The sequence below is a fragment of the Cupressus sempervirens genome, chromosome 11 (genome assembly GCF_028749045.1).
Source record: "Cupressus sempervirens isolate cs-2001-9-10 chromosome 11, ASM2874904v1, whole genome shotgun sequence".
Classification (NCBI taxonomy): domain Eukaryota; kingdom Viridiplantae; phylum Streptophyta; class Pinopsida; order Cupressales; family Cupressaceae; genus Cupressus; species Cupressus sempervirens.
Window position 1 is genome coordinate 27,956,597 of NC_143128.1, and position 18,598 is coordinate 27,975,194.

The window sequence follows — 18,598 nt, forward strand, 5'->3', positions numbered from 1 at the left end:
TTCACTTATATATCATTCACAGGCCAAAAGAAATATAGTCATGCAAGATTGTAGATATCCACAATACACCGATGAGAGGCAAATAGTTTTTGTACTTTACATCAATGGCTAAAGGAGATGAGGTAGAATGTCATACAGCTCAGAGGCAAAGGGAATTTACCATGAAATTGCAAAGCAATATCAGAGAAGTTAGAGAAGGGTCAACCTTTACAATATTTTACAAAATTGCCTTTATAGTTCAAGCATAACTAAGATGTCCTCTTACTGAATTTACTCCACAACCACTACCATTAAGCCCTTCAGAGAATAATCATGGAGATCTGAAGAAAATTTAATCTGAGTGCAAATCCAAACGTAATGATATCTGATCTTGTTGGAACAGGGCCCTGAGAAGATAGAAACGATGCCATTAAATAGTTCTAACCAGGTATATGGATCGGATCAAAGATGGTGGGGTGTTCTCGTGTTCATTGAGTTCAGCGCTCATTTGAGGGTGGTTGGCATTGATCACAAGGATCGAATCGTGCAATAAAACTCAAATTCCCCTGTTTCTACCTCGTGAATCAATATGATCAGTAGGTCGACTGAATATTGCACCCAAGTTAGGCCATGTGGGCCAATAACTTCATTTTATTTTCCCACTCTACAATTCTCCATGCGATTGACCAGTACCTTCTTTACTAACTGCTCCACCTCCTCAAATCCTAACTATGATGCAACTACCAATTTCCAGCCTTAACCACACTACCTAGCCACAACGTATCTCCTCGAGCCTGCGAGGACACATGGAATTTAGGCACTTCCCCACAATGTTTAACTCCCTCGTACTTCTATATTGTGAGCAAGCACTGATCGTCGATCTGCACAAGGTCAATGATTGAGAAAGACTCTCCATTCACTGTGCTTGTCCATGAAAACCTGGGCCCACAAAAACACTCAGCATTTGACCTACCCTGACCCAGCAATACCCTGGCATACAACTTGTGGCACCTTAAATAAAATTGAGCCCACAAGAACACATGGTAGCAAGGCGCATGTCTGCATTCCTTAACATCCTTGCATCTTTATATTGCAAACATGCACTAGCCACTGATTTCATTTGAATCTACGGTGATCAAAACTCTGCAGAACTGCATATTTGGTCAGCTGGAAGGGCCAATGAGATACCTTTTTTGTACTCTATCTTTCCTAAAAACTGCCATTGAGGACGAGCTGTCAATACCTCCTTGACAAGGGTGGGCCCATGATGTCACACCAGCCATGTGTCACAAAGGGGCATGCCTACATTGTTTAACTTCCTTGCAACTTCATCTTGTGGGCATCAACCAGCCGCTAATCTTGAGAGATCTGATGGTGCTCATAACACACACTTCTAAACCTGCGTAACTACCCTTTCACCCTATTTGTGGCAACCTAAAGAAGGTGGACCCACCTACCACGTGACCAATATGTGCTTCCCTGCATTGTCAAGAAATCTGACAGAACTCAAAATGCGGGTAAGTAGGCACCAATAGAATCGCCAACTAGACTGAGACTTCCACCCTTTGCAGCCCATAGAAAGAACATGGACCCACTGATCCACGTGTCATAAAGGGGCTTCCCCGCATTACATAAAGGTCGTGCATTTGGAGAATGTGGGAATGCGCCCACCGTAGATCGCCAGAGATTTGGTGGCGTGAAAAGCTACACAAAAGAAGAAGGTCTATTTGATCGTTTTATTTTTTATTTTTTTGCATTTTAAATTCTCGAGCATTAAAATAGTATAAAAGATGAGAAATTGTTGTTGGGTCTCAGGATTTGAAGAACTTGAGTACTGGTAGGAGTCACAAAAACTAGTAAGGTAACCAGAGTCTAGATGAAAATTTGTTCCTCTAGAGTAGTAGTCACCTTCACCTCTAAAGATTTTTCAACTTGTCTCACTTCCTATTGAGCTTCTCCTTGAATTTTTGGAGTAAGTATAGGATTGGATTCTTGACCTAATTTGACTTATGCTCCATCTTTCTCAACTGTAACTAAGGCTTGCTTAGTTTAAATGAGTGCACTAGAGACAATGCTACTAGTGTTTCAATAATAACACTTAGTTGTTTAGTTCTTACACTTTGATCTTTTGTCTCTATAGTTGTAGGGGACACACTAAATGCATCAATTTGTTTCTCCCCTGTTGCTTCCACTTCTACCATTTCAATTTCATCAGTTCTCACCAATATAGTTTCAGCATAATTTTTTTTCCATGGTGGAATCCTTCGATATCTTCTTCAAGTAATCATCAATCCAAAGATTGATGTTCTGAGAAAAATTATTAGGAACATCCTTGATTTTTATTTAGTCATGTTGACTCACTTGGTCTACATGTGGAGGATTGTCATTTGGCACTTGTACTTCTTGTACATTTTGTTCCTCTTGTTGATCTTCTTTAGTTGTGGCTTCTTTTGTTGTTGTTGCGTCCTCAGTTCCTCCCATACTACCATCCTTTATTGATTCTTCTTGTGTTGTTTCTATTGTAGCTTTTTCATCTTTCTTAAGATCTTTCATTTCTTGCTCACCTTTGTCTTTTATTGTAGGAGTGGATAACCCATAGATTTTTTTCTAGATTTGTGTACTCTTGGTCACCACATCCTCAATATTCTTGTTCAATATATGGAAAGCTCTATATTTTAGGGAAAATTTTGACTTGTTCTTTTCCATAGCTTTGGTAATCTTCCTCTTATCCAATTTTAGCATTACTTGGGCTAGAGTGGATTCCCTCATCTGTCTCTCAATTTGTAAACAATATTGTCATTTCTGCTCAAGTTGGTCATATGGACTCTTAGGTAGGGAGTTGGCAATCTCAATAGGAGTTGATTTGAATGTAGCCATCATCACATATATGGCTTCTTTAGCAGTATTTTGTTCAAACTTTCCTAACTTATCAAAATCTATGTGTACAAAACCAGATTAATATTGTCACACAAATTATCTAAGTCGGAGGAGGGACTATGCTTACCACCTTGAATTGACTCATGTCATTAGATTATGTCTTCTCCTCATCTACTCAGCCACTAGAGTGTATTTTCTCCTCACATATCTCTTCTTGGCTAGTTGGTTCAGCTCTGCAAAGGCAATAGTCCTCTTTCCTTTAGGTTTCTCAACAACCTTAACTTTCTTGGTGGTTGCCCTTGTGTTAGGCCTAGTAGTAGGTATTGATGGCTTCTATTGTGTAATTTTCACAAGCTTCTTCTTAGGTTTCTCCACTTTAGATTCCTTATCCTTTCTCTTCTTCTTCTTAGTAGGTTTGGGTGTTTCATCAACTTCTTCTCCCTTGACACCTTTGTCATTTACTTCATCATCTTCTCCTTGTACTTGAGTGAGTGCCAAAGGCACTTGGACTTATTCATCCTCTTCTTCATCTTCATCTTCTTCTCCCCCTTCGCCAGCTTCTTCACAAGTTTATTCTTCTTCCTTAACATAGAATTTATATTCAAGTCAATTGTAATTATGGACTTGCCTTCCTCAGATTTTCCGAATGAGGTGGCACTTTTATCTATTTCTTTTGCCAATAGAGCTATGATAGTTGCAGATGCCTCATCACCATTGATCACATATGGCAAGGGATTAAGTCATCTAACCCTAGGAATAGTTTCTTGCACATATGTATAATCTACATCCACTAAGAAGCAAACATCATTATAATGTTTCTCCACTAGTGACATAGGAATCCTTAGTCTCTGTTTCATGGATTTTTTAAAATCCTCAAAATAACTAGTCATCACTAAGTCAAAGTTATCTCCAAGTTACTCTATGAATTCTACAATATGTACTGTAATAGACCTATTGTATTCCAAGAAACTTTTCCAAATGTAGGAAATGTGTTCTACACATAAAAGAATATACAAACTAGTAAAGAACCAAATTTGCAAGATACACTCTTTGCTTTCCTTATTGCCTCCAAGTTTTCAAATATTTTTTGAAGCTCCAACTCAACAAGGTCATAGGTGTGGTCTCTCTTCACTATTTTGTATCCCAAACGTACATCCATGCAAGATGCACTATTTGGTTTGCTAGATTGAAAGAACTTGTGAGCTATCACTCTCACAAAAAAGTCAATTAAGGGGTCTAAGATAAAAACTATAGAAATTCCCCTCTTGTTCCATATTACACCTATGTTCTTCTAAATTATCTCCTTTGAATCATTTCACATTCTCTTCAGTCTATCTAGGGTAGGATACCATGTCACTCGGTTGATGATCCTTTTAGTGATCTTAATTGGTCCATTTTCCAACCATACAAAGTCATCATGTATCTACCGAGCACAATCTTTGTCCATTCAATTTTGAATACATTAGGGAAATCTAAGGCATAGGTCAACACTTTCTTTTCTACAATTTTATTCTCTTCCCTTAAGACTTCATCTACACAAAGTTGACTGTACAAATCCCTTATCTCCATGTCTCCTATACTTCCAACTTTGCATGTATAACAACACCTGACATCCTAAATCATAAGAACCTTTGGTGGTATCATCAACAATGCACTAGACGGGTCTCCTTTATAAGCAATTTTAGGTATTGCTCAAAAAGGTGGTTGTCTTACATCATTACTAATTGATTTCACATTAAACACTTCATTTCCTTCCTTCCTTCCTAACACTTGCAGAAGAGCTAGTTTCCATATTTGATACTTAGGGTTCACAAATATTTAAACAACAAAACTCGACACTAGTAAAATACTTTTCCAATGTTATGAATATGTCAAGTTTTAGTTGAATTTAGTTCACAAATGCAAGAATCTCCTATTGCAATTCACCTTCATGCTCTCTTTCATCATTGGTGAATGCAAATGAGTTGAGAAACAATTATATAACCCTTAAAATTCTATAATAAATTCTTAATACTTACACAGCTGTAATCTCGGTCAACATAGGGTTTCCAACTCACTCGGTATATGCATTGCATCTTAATTCATGCATATATAATCTTTTCAGAACTTAGATTCTCAGAATTGATTTAAAATATATTATTGAAATATCAGTCCCACACATACTTTTGATTGCCTAGTTGGAGGTGATGAGATCACCTAATCCATTGGATGAAGTGACCTCATCTAAAATTGATGTGCTGAAATCTTCCTTCTTCCATGTCTTGTTCATTTGCACTTTGACCTTCTCAACATTGACCTTTTCATTGCCTTTATTGTTTCCATTACTTGGTGTTGGTGATCTAGTTGGACAATTTCTACTGATATGACCAATCTTAAAACAACTAAAACATGTAGTCTCACTCAACCATCTATTGTAGTTTCCTTAGAAATGTGTTCTAATGCATTTCTTAGAAACATGTCCATATTCTTGAAAATAGTGACAAGTGTACCTTGTATTGTAAACCTAATTGTAGGATATTTCATTTTGTTGTACCTTTGTCTACTTGTTAGATGCCCACTTGGAATTAGATCTACATTCATATGTTTTATGTCCATACTTCTGACAATTATGACAATATCCTTCAAATATTTGTGTGCTTAAGGTCTTGGTTCTTAATTCATGTGTCTAATGTCCTTGCTTATTGTACTTATGACAATAACCCTTGAATTTCTACTTAGGGTTCTAATTTGCATTATTGCTCCTGCAAACATTTATTGTATGACCTAACTTTCCACAATTATGATAAGTGGGTTCATAGTTCTTACCTTTGTTGTTTCATTGTTCACCACTTTTAGATGATTCTCCTTCCTCAATTTTGGTGTATCCCAATCCAATAGTATCATTATTAGATCTATGAAATCTCATCAGTTTCTCAAAATATTTGATGGCTTCACTAGGTTTGTTGAAACTTTTAGCAAATTCCTTTTCATTTCTCAATTCATTCCTCGGTTGTTTATGCTTTAACTTCAGGGTTTGTGATCTCAATATCTTTTCCATTCAATTCATGATTGGAAATCATCAATTGATTCATTGTATCCAATTGCATGTTAGGAATCTTTTACACATTTGATGTCTTCTCATACAATCTATTGGTTAGTGTTCTTTTGTCATCTTCAATAATGACTTTTTCCTCCTTGGATTTCTTCTTCTACATGGTTACCTCACGTAGAAATACAAATTGGACTTCTTGTTCTATCTTAATATTTTTGACCTCTTCAATTAGGGCACCATTCTTTTCCATCGGATCTACAATAGCTACATCAAACTCACTTGAGTTTCAATTTGCAAAAAATTCAGTAGTGTCTTTTTCTTGATAATGAGTGTCATTCTGCTCAATAGATATCTCTTTCCTTCTTCTCAATGAATGTTGTAGTTCATCTCTTGCTTCCATGAGTTGGTGTAGGGCAAGATGGATTTCAATCTTCTAGTTCTCAATAGTCTTTCCCAACTTATAGACTTCCATCTTCAACGTCTTTTCTCAAAGTTATAAAGCTTTCCTTTTCAAAGAACAAGGCTATGATACCAATTGTTGGAAATAACAATGGGAAAGAAAACTCTAGCAAGGGGATGAATTAGTACTTTAAAACTTTAACTATAAAACGTTCACCATACATACATCTCATAATTTAGCATGTAAGTTGAAATAGCTAACTATACATGTTCATCCATAGCATGAAACAAATAACACATGACACAATAAATTTGTTACCCAAAAACCCTCCAATAAGAAGGTAAAACTGGGGCAAGGATGACACCCACAAATCTTCATAGCTACAACTATAAAGTGTAGCCAATTAAAGTTACAAGAAGTTTGACCATAAACTATGATCTACCCTATGAAAGGTCTACCCTGTTAAAGGCTTACAAAGACTATTAAGTCTCACCTTGTTAAAGGATTTAAACACCTTACTAAAAGTGTGCCTTGTTAGAGGACTTAACTTGCAATAAAACAAGTACTCGATTAAGAATTTTACACAAGCTTGTTAAGACTACTTTGTTAGGAGATTTTCTCTACATTGCTTGTTAGAATTATTTAGCACCATAATCCTTTGGTTAGCACTCTATTACTAGATGTCAGATCTTCTCTTTCTTGGTGTGTACTTGATCCTTCTAATTAAATATGTCTCCTCTATCCTCTCTCTACTTTTCTCTATTCTCTCTAATTGATTCTGCAATTCATAACATTGTCACAATCTCCATAGCCATCATGAATTCTCTCTATACTTAGCATTTGTCTCTTGTATCTCCTTCTCTTCCTTCATGCAATACTAACTATTTATGATTTGTCTCCTTAAGTAAACAGAAATTTTGCCTAGGGTTAGGTTAGAATCAATGGCTTAGGTTGATCCATTTTTCCTCTTAGAACATCCCTCAATTTTATTGGTTGCATGAACTACATAAGAATTCATAAAACAATCGTTAAGTCAGCCCAAAAATGGTTTACATAGAAGTTTGTGTCATTACAAACAATTATGTCCAAAACTGTTCACTCGGCAATTGAAGTCACTAATGCTCAACATTCACTGTATCATCAATGTTGTAATTCATCTTCTAAATGACTTAGCATACTCTATTTACTCATCTTATGAGTGACTCGACACTATCTTCTCAGCACTGACTATGTATATTACTCAGCATGTATTGTTTGGAAACTAATACTCGGTATGCCTTGATCACTTAGTTCACACTGATTTCTTGGCTTGCTCTGATCACTTGGCTTGTAGTGTAATTCTATTAAATAATGACTAAGTGTTTTGTTAGCACCTTGTCAAAACCAATATGAGATTAACAAACTTATTCAAAACTTATCTTAAACTTTAGCAGCCTTACACACATCATCTATGATGTCCATACTACCTTCTTCTAAGATTGTCTAATTTCATATGCCTTATGTGAAGCTCACTAAAAAAAATTGTATGACTGTTTCTTTTTTACCACTATTATACTTAGACAACTTTCTAAGTATCCTATAGCTAAACTTGTCTTTTGACTTAGTTACCTCAAAATTTGTGTTATGTTTCCATTAAGGACAACCCTATCAACTATCCTTAGCCAAATTGCCAACGTAGCCTTAGGTCTAGGTGTTCTTGTAGGCCTCACAATTTGTTCACCAATTAAATATACCTTTGAGACCTCACCCTTCATAACCTTTGCAGGTGGTGTTCTCTTTGATAATCTTCTTGTTACTCTCTACAATGTAGGAGAAATATTTGTAGATGAGGCCACTAGAGTAAGTGAGTCTAGTATGTCTAAAGGTTTAGGCTCAATAATAGCTTCACCTTGTACCATCATAGGGGTAGAAACCTTTTCTTTAGATTGCATAGATTCACTTTGTTTCTATGTTCTTCCATCTTCTCTTTAGAAATTCCTTCTTTCTCTACAATGCTATCAACTATTTTATGCACCTTCTTCTTTCTTGAACTTCTTCTCAACTCCTCCCATACCTTCTGAGATTTCTCTTGATAAGTTCCCCATCTTTTTGAATTGGGATCCTTCTCAGAAGCAAGTATGGCATACACATGTTATGTTACAACAAATGGATCTACTTCATAACCCATAAGAGTTATCCATTGAAATCTAGGTTCAACTGCCTCCGTACATGTATAATGTGTCTCTACCATAAAACAAGTTATATCTACTTTTCTCTTTGGGCATTAAAAGAGGAACTTCACAGAATCCAACAAGTGAGCATTAATGATATTATTTTCTCTTGGTTTCATTATTTTGTAGCTCCCTTAAAAAGACTCTAGGGTTGTAATTTTTGAAACTTATTAATTCTTTCCTTTTAAAATCACATATCTTAGCTTTTAAATTTTTATCAATCATTCATGTTTCCTTATGTTTGTTTTTTTTTTTTCTTATATTATTTGAAATTTCTTTAATTAGCCTTGCATTCTTCATCTTACTAAGGATTAGATGAGAAAGCAACACATTTCATTGGTATGTTTTAAGTGTTGTACCTAGTACTTCTTCTAGGCCATAAATACACATGTACTTAAGCTTACTTAGGTCTACATATGAATATTCCCCTTTTAGTGGTATTATTACATTTTCACTTTTCCACCTTAAGTGTCACTTTCACCTTTGGTGGACTTATCATATTAGCACTTTTCTACATTAGGTGGGTAATAAGTTATCACTTTATGTATAAAGGCATAATACTAAGATGTTTACATAATCTTATACTTTCCTATATCTCACCTTGGCCTATTTGACCAAGGCGTCTCATGTGAACTTAATTCTATTGGTTCCATCCAAATGCATTCTTGATGAGAATACAATTTATTCTTCTCATATTGGTTATCTCTTGTTATAACACTTTTGATCATACCTCTATATCTTGGGTAGCTACCTCCATAGCCAAATTGTACATGGTATGAAATATTGATAAGTGTCTTTAGATAATGTTTTGAGACATTTTGAATTTATTTTTGGTAGATTATGTTTTGTTCCTCTATGTGGATTTATATTTCATGTCAGAATTAGTCCATGGCGATGCATTTATGAGGTCACTATCATGATCAAGGGGTTCGAACTAATTAAGATAATCATTGGTTTTTATCCAAATAAAAAAATGAAGGAAAATATATATACAAGCATTTGAAGTTTGCATGTGGTTGCCAATTTTAGGAGCTACCTAGGATTTTACCACACAAATTTAAACAACTCAATTCAACTCACAAAAATAGAATTGTTAATGCACATTAAAATTAATACTCCAAAAATGATGCAAACCTCCAGGACACTTACAAATGCTCAACATAACATCACTAACATTGACAAAGCAATAAACAGAGTCATATCACCAAATTCATTGAATGTGTAGGAATGCAAAACATTTATATAAATTGATACACTATCTTTGCATATAGGTTGATACTCAAAACAACACAAATTTTTTTGCAGACCAAATGGGAACACCAAACCTAAGATTTAAAATACTTTTACATTCCTTAACATCATACTACAACCATAAAATGATATAAATCACATTCTTTTACATCTACCAACATTGCATCACAAGTAGGAATTGTAGAGGCTACCTATAAAAGCAAAAACTAAGGTCAGCGCCCTTCACAAAGAAAGAACACATTATTTTTCCTATGAAAGAACATGAGCATGATATATTTAATGTTCTAAATTTTGAAGGATACAATGAAGTATCAATGAGGAATAAATGTATTGAAACAAGTAAGGGGAATAGAGGTATCACAATCCCAATAAGAGAATCATGGGTTTGAATAATAAAAGTAGATAAAGAAGACCTACATAAGTATTGGCTCGAAAAAATATAAAGGGGGCAACAATTAGGATGGATTCTTGTTACCTTTCCATTAAAAGCTTCAAGATCTACAAGAAAAGAAATCTACATAGCAAAGCTCCTTGTGCTACTTTAGAGAAAGTAATTTATTTTTAAAAAAATAGACTATGAGCCTAGTAATATATTAATTATAAATAATCAATAAAAAAATAAGAAAAAAAGGCTCTTAAAAGCCACATATTTATTTCTCAATGAACATACATACTAAACCTAGAAACCTATTCTAATTCTATGCTGTCACAAAATTGGCATATTATCACATTTAAACCCACATATGAAGCATATAACTCCATTGTCACTACAAAACTACAATGGGCGAAAGTATGGTTTATTATGTGATTTATGCTTGAAATTATATTTAGAAGTTGTTAGAGTTCAATATTGGGGGTTGGCTTACCAAAAATGAAACCTGAACATTACATCTCTTTGTTAAGTTTGGAATCCATGCAAATGAACTTTAATGAGGGGAAACCAAACACATTAATAGAAAAAATCAGACAAAAGTTATATTCCTTGTGAAGCAAGAAAACTGAAAGCTTTTTGTGGCTGCACTTGAGCAACACCCTCAAGGAAAACGATTATAGAAGTGAGTATATTGTAGCAATATACTGATCACTTTAATGCACAAGACTTTGACAACGTGTAGGAGATCTCATCCTATGAAGAAAAGTTCAAACACTTTCCTAACCTACCCTTGGTCTAATGAGGGATGCAAGGCTGCTAGAGACAACTTACTCAAGACAATGAAGGACCACTTGCTAAATTCTTGCTCCACACATCAAGAGAATTTTTAATGGTGCCACATAAAGAAATAACCCAAATGAGTGGACTACTAGTGTTGTTATTGTTATCCTACTTTTATGGAGAGGTGATATCAAAGAATCGCAATAGAAAACTTGCATAAGGAAAAAACTTGAAAATGTGTTAAATGTTATGTTCCATAGCCCCTTAGGCCGTGGTCTCCTCAAGGTTATTAATACTCTTTCATTTGCTCTTCAATAAAATTTTAGTTATTTCAATGCATATGACAATTGTATTGGATATTTGTGTAACTATTCTTACTCTTCTCTTTTGTTGAAATATTGTATACTAAAAAAGCCGCCCTAAATCCATGGAAAATAAAAATAAATGAGCCATACAAATAAGGAGGAGAAAATGTTTCTGAAATCCAATATCAAAGCAAGGAAAAAACTATATTTACCATGGATGTGAAGTAATTAGATTTGCGTTGTTGTAGTCGAGCCTAACTGTGAAACCTCTTCTAGAAATTACAGAGATTGTTATGACAAGTTTGTTCATTTTATTTTATTTTTCCAACAATGAGGTTAAAAGCATAACATACTGAGAGTGCAAACATGCCAGATTGGTTTTTTTTAAACGCTGGCTCATTGTTGTCGAATAAGTGTAGTGTTGAAAGAAGCTACAAAAACATATTTAAATTTGACTTTCATAATAAATTGTAGTTCTTAAAATATTGGAAATTTAAAAGTTTGAAAATTTAATTAGATGAGCTATAACTCTTCAAAGCGAGTCAGTTTTTCTTCAAAAAGTTGTCGGTATCTGTCGTACATTAATTATAGTTCTTAAAAAGAGAGGTTCTTTCAGCTTGAGATCATAAATGGAAGGACATTGAAGTTGTATACCGATTCTGTCATGTGGATAAAAGAATGCTCTTCCCTTTAAATGTATAGATGGGTAGGTTGTAGCCCAAACTGCAGAAGAATGAGTTATAGTTCTATTTTGATGTATCAAAAATTGGTTCAATACTTGATCCATATTTGGATCAATATGACCTACAATAATGTCAAATGGACCTCCTATTTTTTTCAAGTACTTAATTATCTCCCTACTGTAGTCCAATCTAAAAATTAGATGCAAAGTGGTAATAACAAGTTGACAAGAAAACCAATTTGCACCTGCATGACTTTCATGAACTTCTCCATGCCTTTACTGTTGGCATTATATTTATTAAAGGATGAACATGATTTCTTTATTTTGTACAAGATTGTATGTGTACACAGTCATTACTACTAACTTATGGCTCGAGGACTTCAATGAGGATATATTGCTGCCTTCAGTAAAGCTGCAACACAAAAAACACAAGACATAGATGTCTTTGAAATCATGTTGAAGGGAACATGTCTTTTATCAAAATAATCTCCCTCACTGAGGAGCTGCTGCTTCTTAATAGTTCCAACCATGCTTGAAGGATGCTCAATCCTACAGCTGTAATATTAGAGGCTAGAGAAAGAGAGAACACATCCACTCCTTAAAAATGTAATATATGATGCTGTAATATCTGCATCATACCATACCCCTATGCAATTCCTTCTGCATATTCACAAAAAATGGACTTATCCAGAAAGTTCCCACCTTCTGTGGAGAGAGTATTAGATCCACTCCCATTCTTGTTGCTTGGAAATGTGGCATACAGAGAGCTCAACTTGTTTTCAAAGACAAAAATGCTGAAGATTGAGTGACAATTCCTGCAAATTTCATTCTCGTTAGCTCACTTTTAGCATACAACTCAAAAAATATCACTTATATTTGTCAAAAACTATCACTTATATTAAAAGAGACCATAATTTGATTAGATAATTAAGATGTTGAGGAAACTACAAGACAACTACAAGTCATCAAGTCTTGTTTTCCTTACTGACAATTTATGCTATTTCTACACTGGCAAGTTGCAAAATTTGCTCACTGCTGTACAGATGAGAGAAACACTTTTCTTCAATGCATTGTAAAGAAATCATGCATAGATTTCAAAAACAACACTATTGCTCAAAGATTTCTGAAAAACCAATTCAAATATAGCAGTCTGAGGGCGAGCTATAGTAACTAGTAGACACAAAACTCACAAATGCTAATGTTCTTCAAAATAAATGTGAAAATGTGGGTATGATCACAAGTCATAGAGGTGAACAGGGAGGAGGATATTGTTGTGCTCTTTCTCAGGAGTCATATTTCCCAGTATTCTAAAGATGTAAATAATTACCTGATTTAGTTTTGAATATGCAACTCTACCACAAACAATATTGAAAATCCTACTGCAAGATTACATTATGTAAGAGCACAGGAAGAATACTTGATACAGATGTGTAGTAAAAATCAGATTTAAAAATACTAGTGCAATCTTGCTAAAACAGATGTCAACATCCCACAATGAGTATGTTTCTGTCTGCACTTCATACCTTAGATATTATATGTTCTGGCAAAAGAAGGCAATTCCACAAAACACATACTACGTGTAAAAAGCAATATAACTTTGTTGCCTGCAATCCAAAAAATCATCATTGTAAATTTCAGTGCAGATTCCACAGTAGTCATAGAAACAGTATGCAAATTGACAATGGAAAGATTCCCCACAAAAAAAATATTATCCTCTGCTTAAGTGTGGAGAGTACCAAAGAAAGATGAAAATACACGGAACCTTGAGAAAACCAATTTCTTTTGCTAACCACCTCTACTCAATGATAATGCATACCTATCTGCAAAAGGCTCAACAAACTTAAACATGCACGTCTTAACGCAAAAGCTAAGATTCAATTTTAAGTTCCTCAAATATTCCCTTCATTTTCAGTTGCAAAACAATTTTTCAATTTGATTCTTACCTATGTTCTGAGAATTTCTTGTCTATCTGAGGCGAAGGCCTTTTCTCACACTATTAATGCTCTTAATCTTCCTGATAAACACATTATATTCTGGGTGTAAATGATGAGACTTGCTTTTAATATGGCTACATGAACAAACAAAACACTTAAATAATAAAACAATCTATGGAAATGTTTATCTCATAAATAAGATAAGCTGAGGTAAATTTAATGGCCTTAAAAGGATATAGTTAGCCAAAATTGATAGAACAAATTCATCAAAATATTATAATGGAAAGGTTAGGAACGTAAATGAAGACTTTACATATGAACAAATGAACATACTCCCTGCAACTAGAATAAAAAATGTGGAATCCTTGATAGCAACAGCATCTTCAAAATAATCTGCAAGAGGGAAACTACAGGCAAGAAAAAGAGAGAGCATATCAACTCCTTTAAAGGCTGCAGAAATATCTGCATGATAGCACCCCTTGTCCCAGCAAACTTTGTAAGCTATCACGACAATCTGTGCCCATTCAAGAATCATAACATACAGAGGCCTCACCTTGTTTTTTAAGCCAAAAATGCTGAAGATATTGAGTGACAATTGCTGCGAAATTTACTCTCACTAGCTCACTACCATAGCATACAAATTTTTTAAAATATTATATTCAAAGAAACCATAATACTAGTAAATAAAATGTATTTCTACCTGTACTTCATACCTCAGAAATTCTATTTGTTGGCAAAGAACATGCAAAACCAGAAACATGTACCTTGTGCACAAAGCAATGGAGCTTTGTTCCCTGCAAAACACAATCCAAAAGAATTTGTCGTTATAATTACCAATGTAGATTACAAGATAAGTAATGAAATAGTCATTAAATAAAAACAAAGAAAAAGAAACACTTCCAATAAAAATTGTTATTCTTTATTTACCTCAACTCATTAGAAATGAATGAGGATCTCATCTTACAGTAGACCTAGCAAACTTAACAGGCATTTTTTTAGGCAAAATTAATTTGAAGTTCCTCAAGCATATCCTTCATTTTCAGTAGCAATGCAGATCTTCTATTTGATCTCTCACTTATGTTTTGATAATTCATTGTATGTCTGAGGCAAAGGCCCATTCTCATCCTATTAGTGTTCTCAATCTCCCTAGTAAACAAATTATAGTCTGGGTGCCAATGATGATGCTTGCTTTCAATATAGCTGCATAAACAAACAGAGTGCCTAAATATTCATACAAATCAAGGAAATACCTGTTTCATAAATAAGATAAGCTAACCTAACCTTACTGGCCTTTAGGCCAAAGTGGACCAATGGACCTAGATGAGTTTGTTTATGATTCTCTTGTTGCTGAGATTTAAGAATAAATTTCTAAAAACTTTATGTGATTAACCCAATCAAGTATTTCGTATGTAAGGGTGTTTGCAGATTTATGTGTAACTGTGCCTCATATTATACCATTGCTAAAAAAAATCACAAATAAAAGGACCTTCTTATTCTCTCCTTAAGCGCAGCAATTTTTTCCATAGTAGTAGTAGCATCCACGAAGAAGTCAAAACTCTCTCCCATATCTGGACTCCTATGATAGTTAATGATTGGTTTCGTGGATAATATTGAGTTGGGGTAGTATACTTTCTCATTATCACTCAACAGAAACACTGTAGTGAAGATGTTCATTTCTTCCACAACCATCTGTACCATTCAAATATCAATTAGTTGTACAGTTGTATTATAAAACCAATCTGTAACATTTTCTACTTTTTCTTTTTTTGTTCATAGGTGAATCTTCACTCATTTCAGTCATTTGTGAAAGGTAAGAAGGATGACTTTTACCTGAACTCCAACAATACACCGATCACCCACGTCAAATGGATGCGTGATAAATACAAACACAATGGCTTCAAAGATTGTTTTGCAGGTATTTTTGAACATGAAAGCCACAGGCAGAAGGGAAGTTAATATTATAACAATAGCACGGGTGCTGGCAATGCCCAGAAGTACCAAAGAGAACATTACTATGATTATAACCACAACTTCATTGATGAGTCTGTGTAGCTGTTTAACTGCAGTTTTGGAGTCATTAAGAGACCGGGAAAGTAATTTCCTTTCTTCAAAAACATTCATCTGCCACAAAAAAGATACATTAGTCAGTATGTCCCAAGAAAGAGCTAATAGAACTAGATAATCAGTATTGCCTAGTTTAACTTATTTTGTGCTGCTTTCATCAGAATAAAACAGCAAAATTAGGTCAAAAGAACATGAAATAAGCACAACGTTCCGAACAAAACCACATCTAGCTATATGTTGGGAGTGATACTTAAAAGCAGTATGGAACTGATTTGAAATAGCATACCACCCAGTTTGCAAGAGACGATTCAGTGATCCTTCCTGTATCTGAGGCTCCTGTAAATTGGGGAAAGACTCTGCTCACCTCTGTTTTCCTCATTAACTTCAGCAGGTCATCTTCCTCAATATAACTGCAAAAGATGGGACTCTAATTTAAGTAAGAAAAACTAATTCTGAAACATATTCATTTTCCCAGAAGTAAATGAACCATGAGCCGTGGATTTTCCTGATATTCTCTGGTCCTATTTATGCTAGTGGGTTCATGCTTTTTCCTTGGTGCTTTTGTAAAAGTCAGGTGTTTGAGAACAATGGCATTAGCACCAAAGTGATCATACAATACACACTGCTGCACATGATGCTTAGCAGAGCCGTTTTGGTATTAGTTCATGGTTTAATTACCAAACACATGAATGGGTACATGGTCAGACTGCAGTATGGTTAGGAACTGGGATACCAATTTCCAGTCCATAGTAGTGATCAAGAGTGCTTGTGGATCTTATTGTGTGAGGATGCCAGTTTAAATGGCAATGGCGTTCTGTTAAGACATAAATAAACTGCCAATAGTATTGCCTGCTACAAATTTTTATTGGAACAATCCACCAGAAACTAGAATTGGCATTATCTATGGACTATTAAATGTTAGCTTTCTAATTCTTGAATAACAAAAACAAAGCTTAGTACGGCACCTCATTGTAGGACAAAGCCTATGTGAGGTAAAGGTATTACTTCAAAGAACAAGTCAGTGGATGCATACTATGTTCCACGCTTAGCAACATTTTCAAATATCCTCTTTGCCTTAATTGCTGCTTGATGTTCACTATCGATCTTCGGATCATGTTTATGGTAATTCAAAGACCTGTCAATTGTGTTAGCGATTCCCAAATGCCTGATATTTCGGATCCATCTCTTCATTTTCCAAGCAGAGACATTCCTCTGATTCAGCTTCTTCAGTTGTTTAATAGTTATCCCATTGGTGCTCCCTTCCTCTTTGAGCCCTGCCCTCTCATTATTCTTGTTATCAGGAGGATCTATTTGAATTTCCACGTGTCCTGCATTGTTCGTATTATTTGTATCTGCTAGAGCAGAGAATTGATGGATTTCCATCATTGGGGGCGGAGATATAGTTTCAAGCACATATTGATGGAATATGGACTCCTGAATTCTGTCAAAATATGTTTTCACATGAAAATTCAAAGCCAAAATCTTCACCAATAGTGTCTTGAATAGCCATAGAAATGAGGCGCACAGAAGACAAAGTAGAAATGTCCCTATGTAATCCAACAGGTTTTTGTTCTCGGTAGCTCGCTCCAACTGATAGCAAAAATTCACCAAAATATTAGAATGTAAAAGAGATCACAAATATAAAGAGCAATTTGCAGATGACTAAGAAGAAAAACCCTATCCCCAACAAACAATAACAATTATGAAAATGCATTTTCATTGAGAAGAACAATTATGAAAAACGAGAGTGTGGAACGGTTACTACCTTTTTATCAAATATGAGATACCAAGCGAGCAAAACTAAGCCGAACCAGAGGCAATTCTTCGCACTACTCCTCACTCCATAGACAAAGTAGAGGACCCTCTTTCTCAAAATGAAATTTCTCTCGATTACGAAAACCCCCACACGAATTATTACAGTCCAATGCAAGCGCGAATGCAATCGAAAGAAATAATGAGAACAAAATGACATTTGGTCGTTAATGTGGCACGATAAGAATTTTTATTTGATATTATATTAATAATTATTATTATTGGTTTGTTAATAGATAAACTATGATACATTAATTTACAATTTGATTTAAAGATGGATGTATAGATAATAAATATAAAAATCGTCTTCACTAGTACAATTGAGAATGGGTAAGGTTAGATTCAAAAGATCAAAGTATATTATATGTGATTAATTGAATTCCTTTAAATATATAATATTAGGTCTATATATAATATAATATCAAATTTATTAAATTAAAAAAATTAATACTTTGAAAAAAGTCATATATACATATTTGTTTTGGAACATTTCATGTTCACATTAAGCTACACTCTTGCAAGGATTTCGAGAAGGATGTCATTATTTTTCTATTTTATGGTGAGGGAAGCATTGCCTTGTATCTAGAGTTACTTAACAGACACAATGAAAACTTGTCCATCTAGTTGTACTAAAGATGTCTCTAGGTGAGTGTCAAATTGGGTTTGTTTGACATCTACTTTAAACCATGTGACAATTTTCTTTGATCCTTATCAAATATTTCACCTTAGATAGGAATTTTAACTATTACTATCATTATCATTTTGTGTTTCTTAATTTTCTTTAATACAAAATCCTTACGAGTTTATCCTTCTTTCTCATCTCATTGTTGGAAAAAATTATTAGGAAAGTTGAGGCTTTTAAGGTGGGGAGGCGGGTGAGGGGGGTATGGTGGGGGCCTG

General features: G+C 34.5%; 1 protein-coding gene across 1 annotated transcript; it reads right to left on the reverse strand.

Annotated features, from left to right (window-relative positions):
* Positions 1-1,485: 1,485 nt before the first annotated feature.
* Positions 1,486-17,858, reverse strand: LOC149528064 (mechanosensitive ion channel protein 5-like). Its single transcript, XM_089807993.1, has 10 exons — positions 17,652-17,858; positions 16,920-17,476; positions 16,173-16,296; positions 15,653-15,943; positions 15,309-15,511; positions 15,012-15,072; positions 14,536-14,616; positions 14,136-14,336; positions 13,412-13,492; positions 1,486-1,683 (listed from the first exon to the last, which is right to left on the reverse strand). Exons 1-10 carry the CDS (start codon positions 17,856-17,858, stop codon positions 1,486-1,488), a joined length of 2,004 nt encoding a protein of 667 aa, XP_089664119.1.
* Between the last annotated feature and the right edge of the window lie 740 nt (positions 17,859-18,598).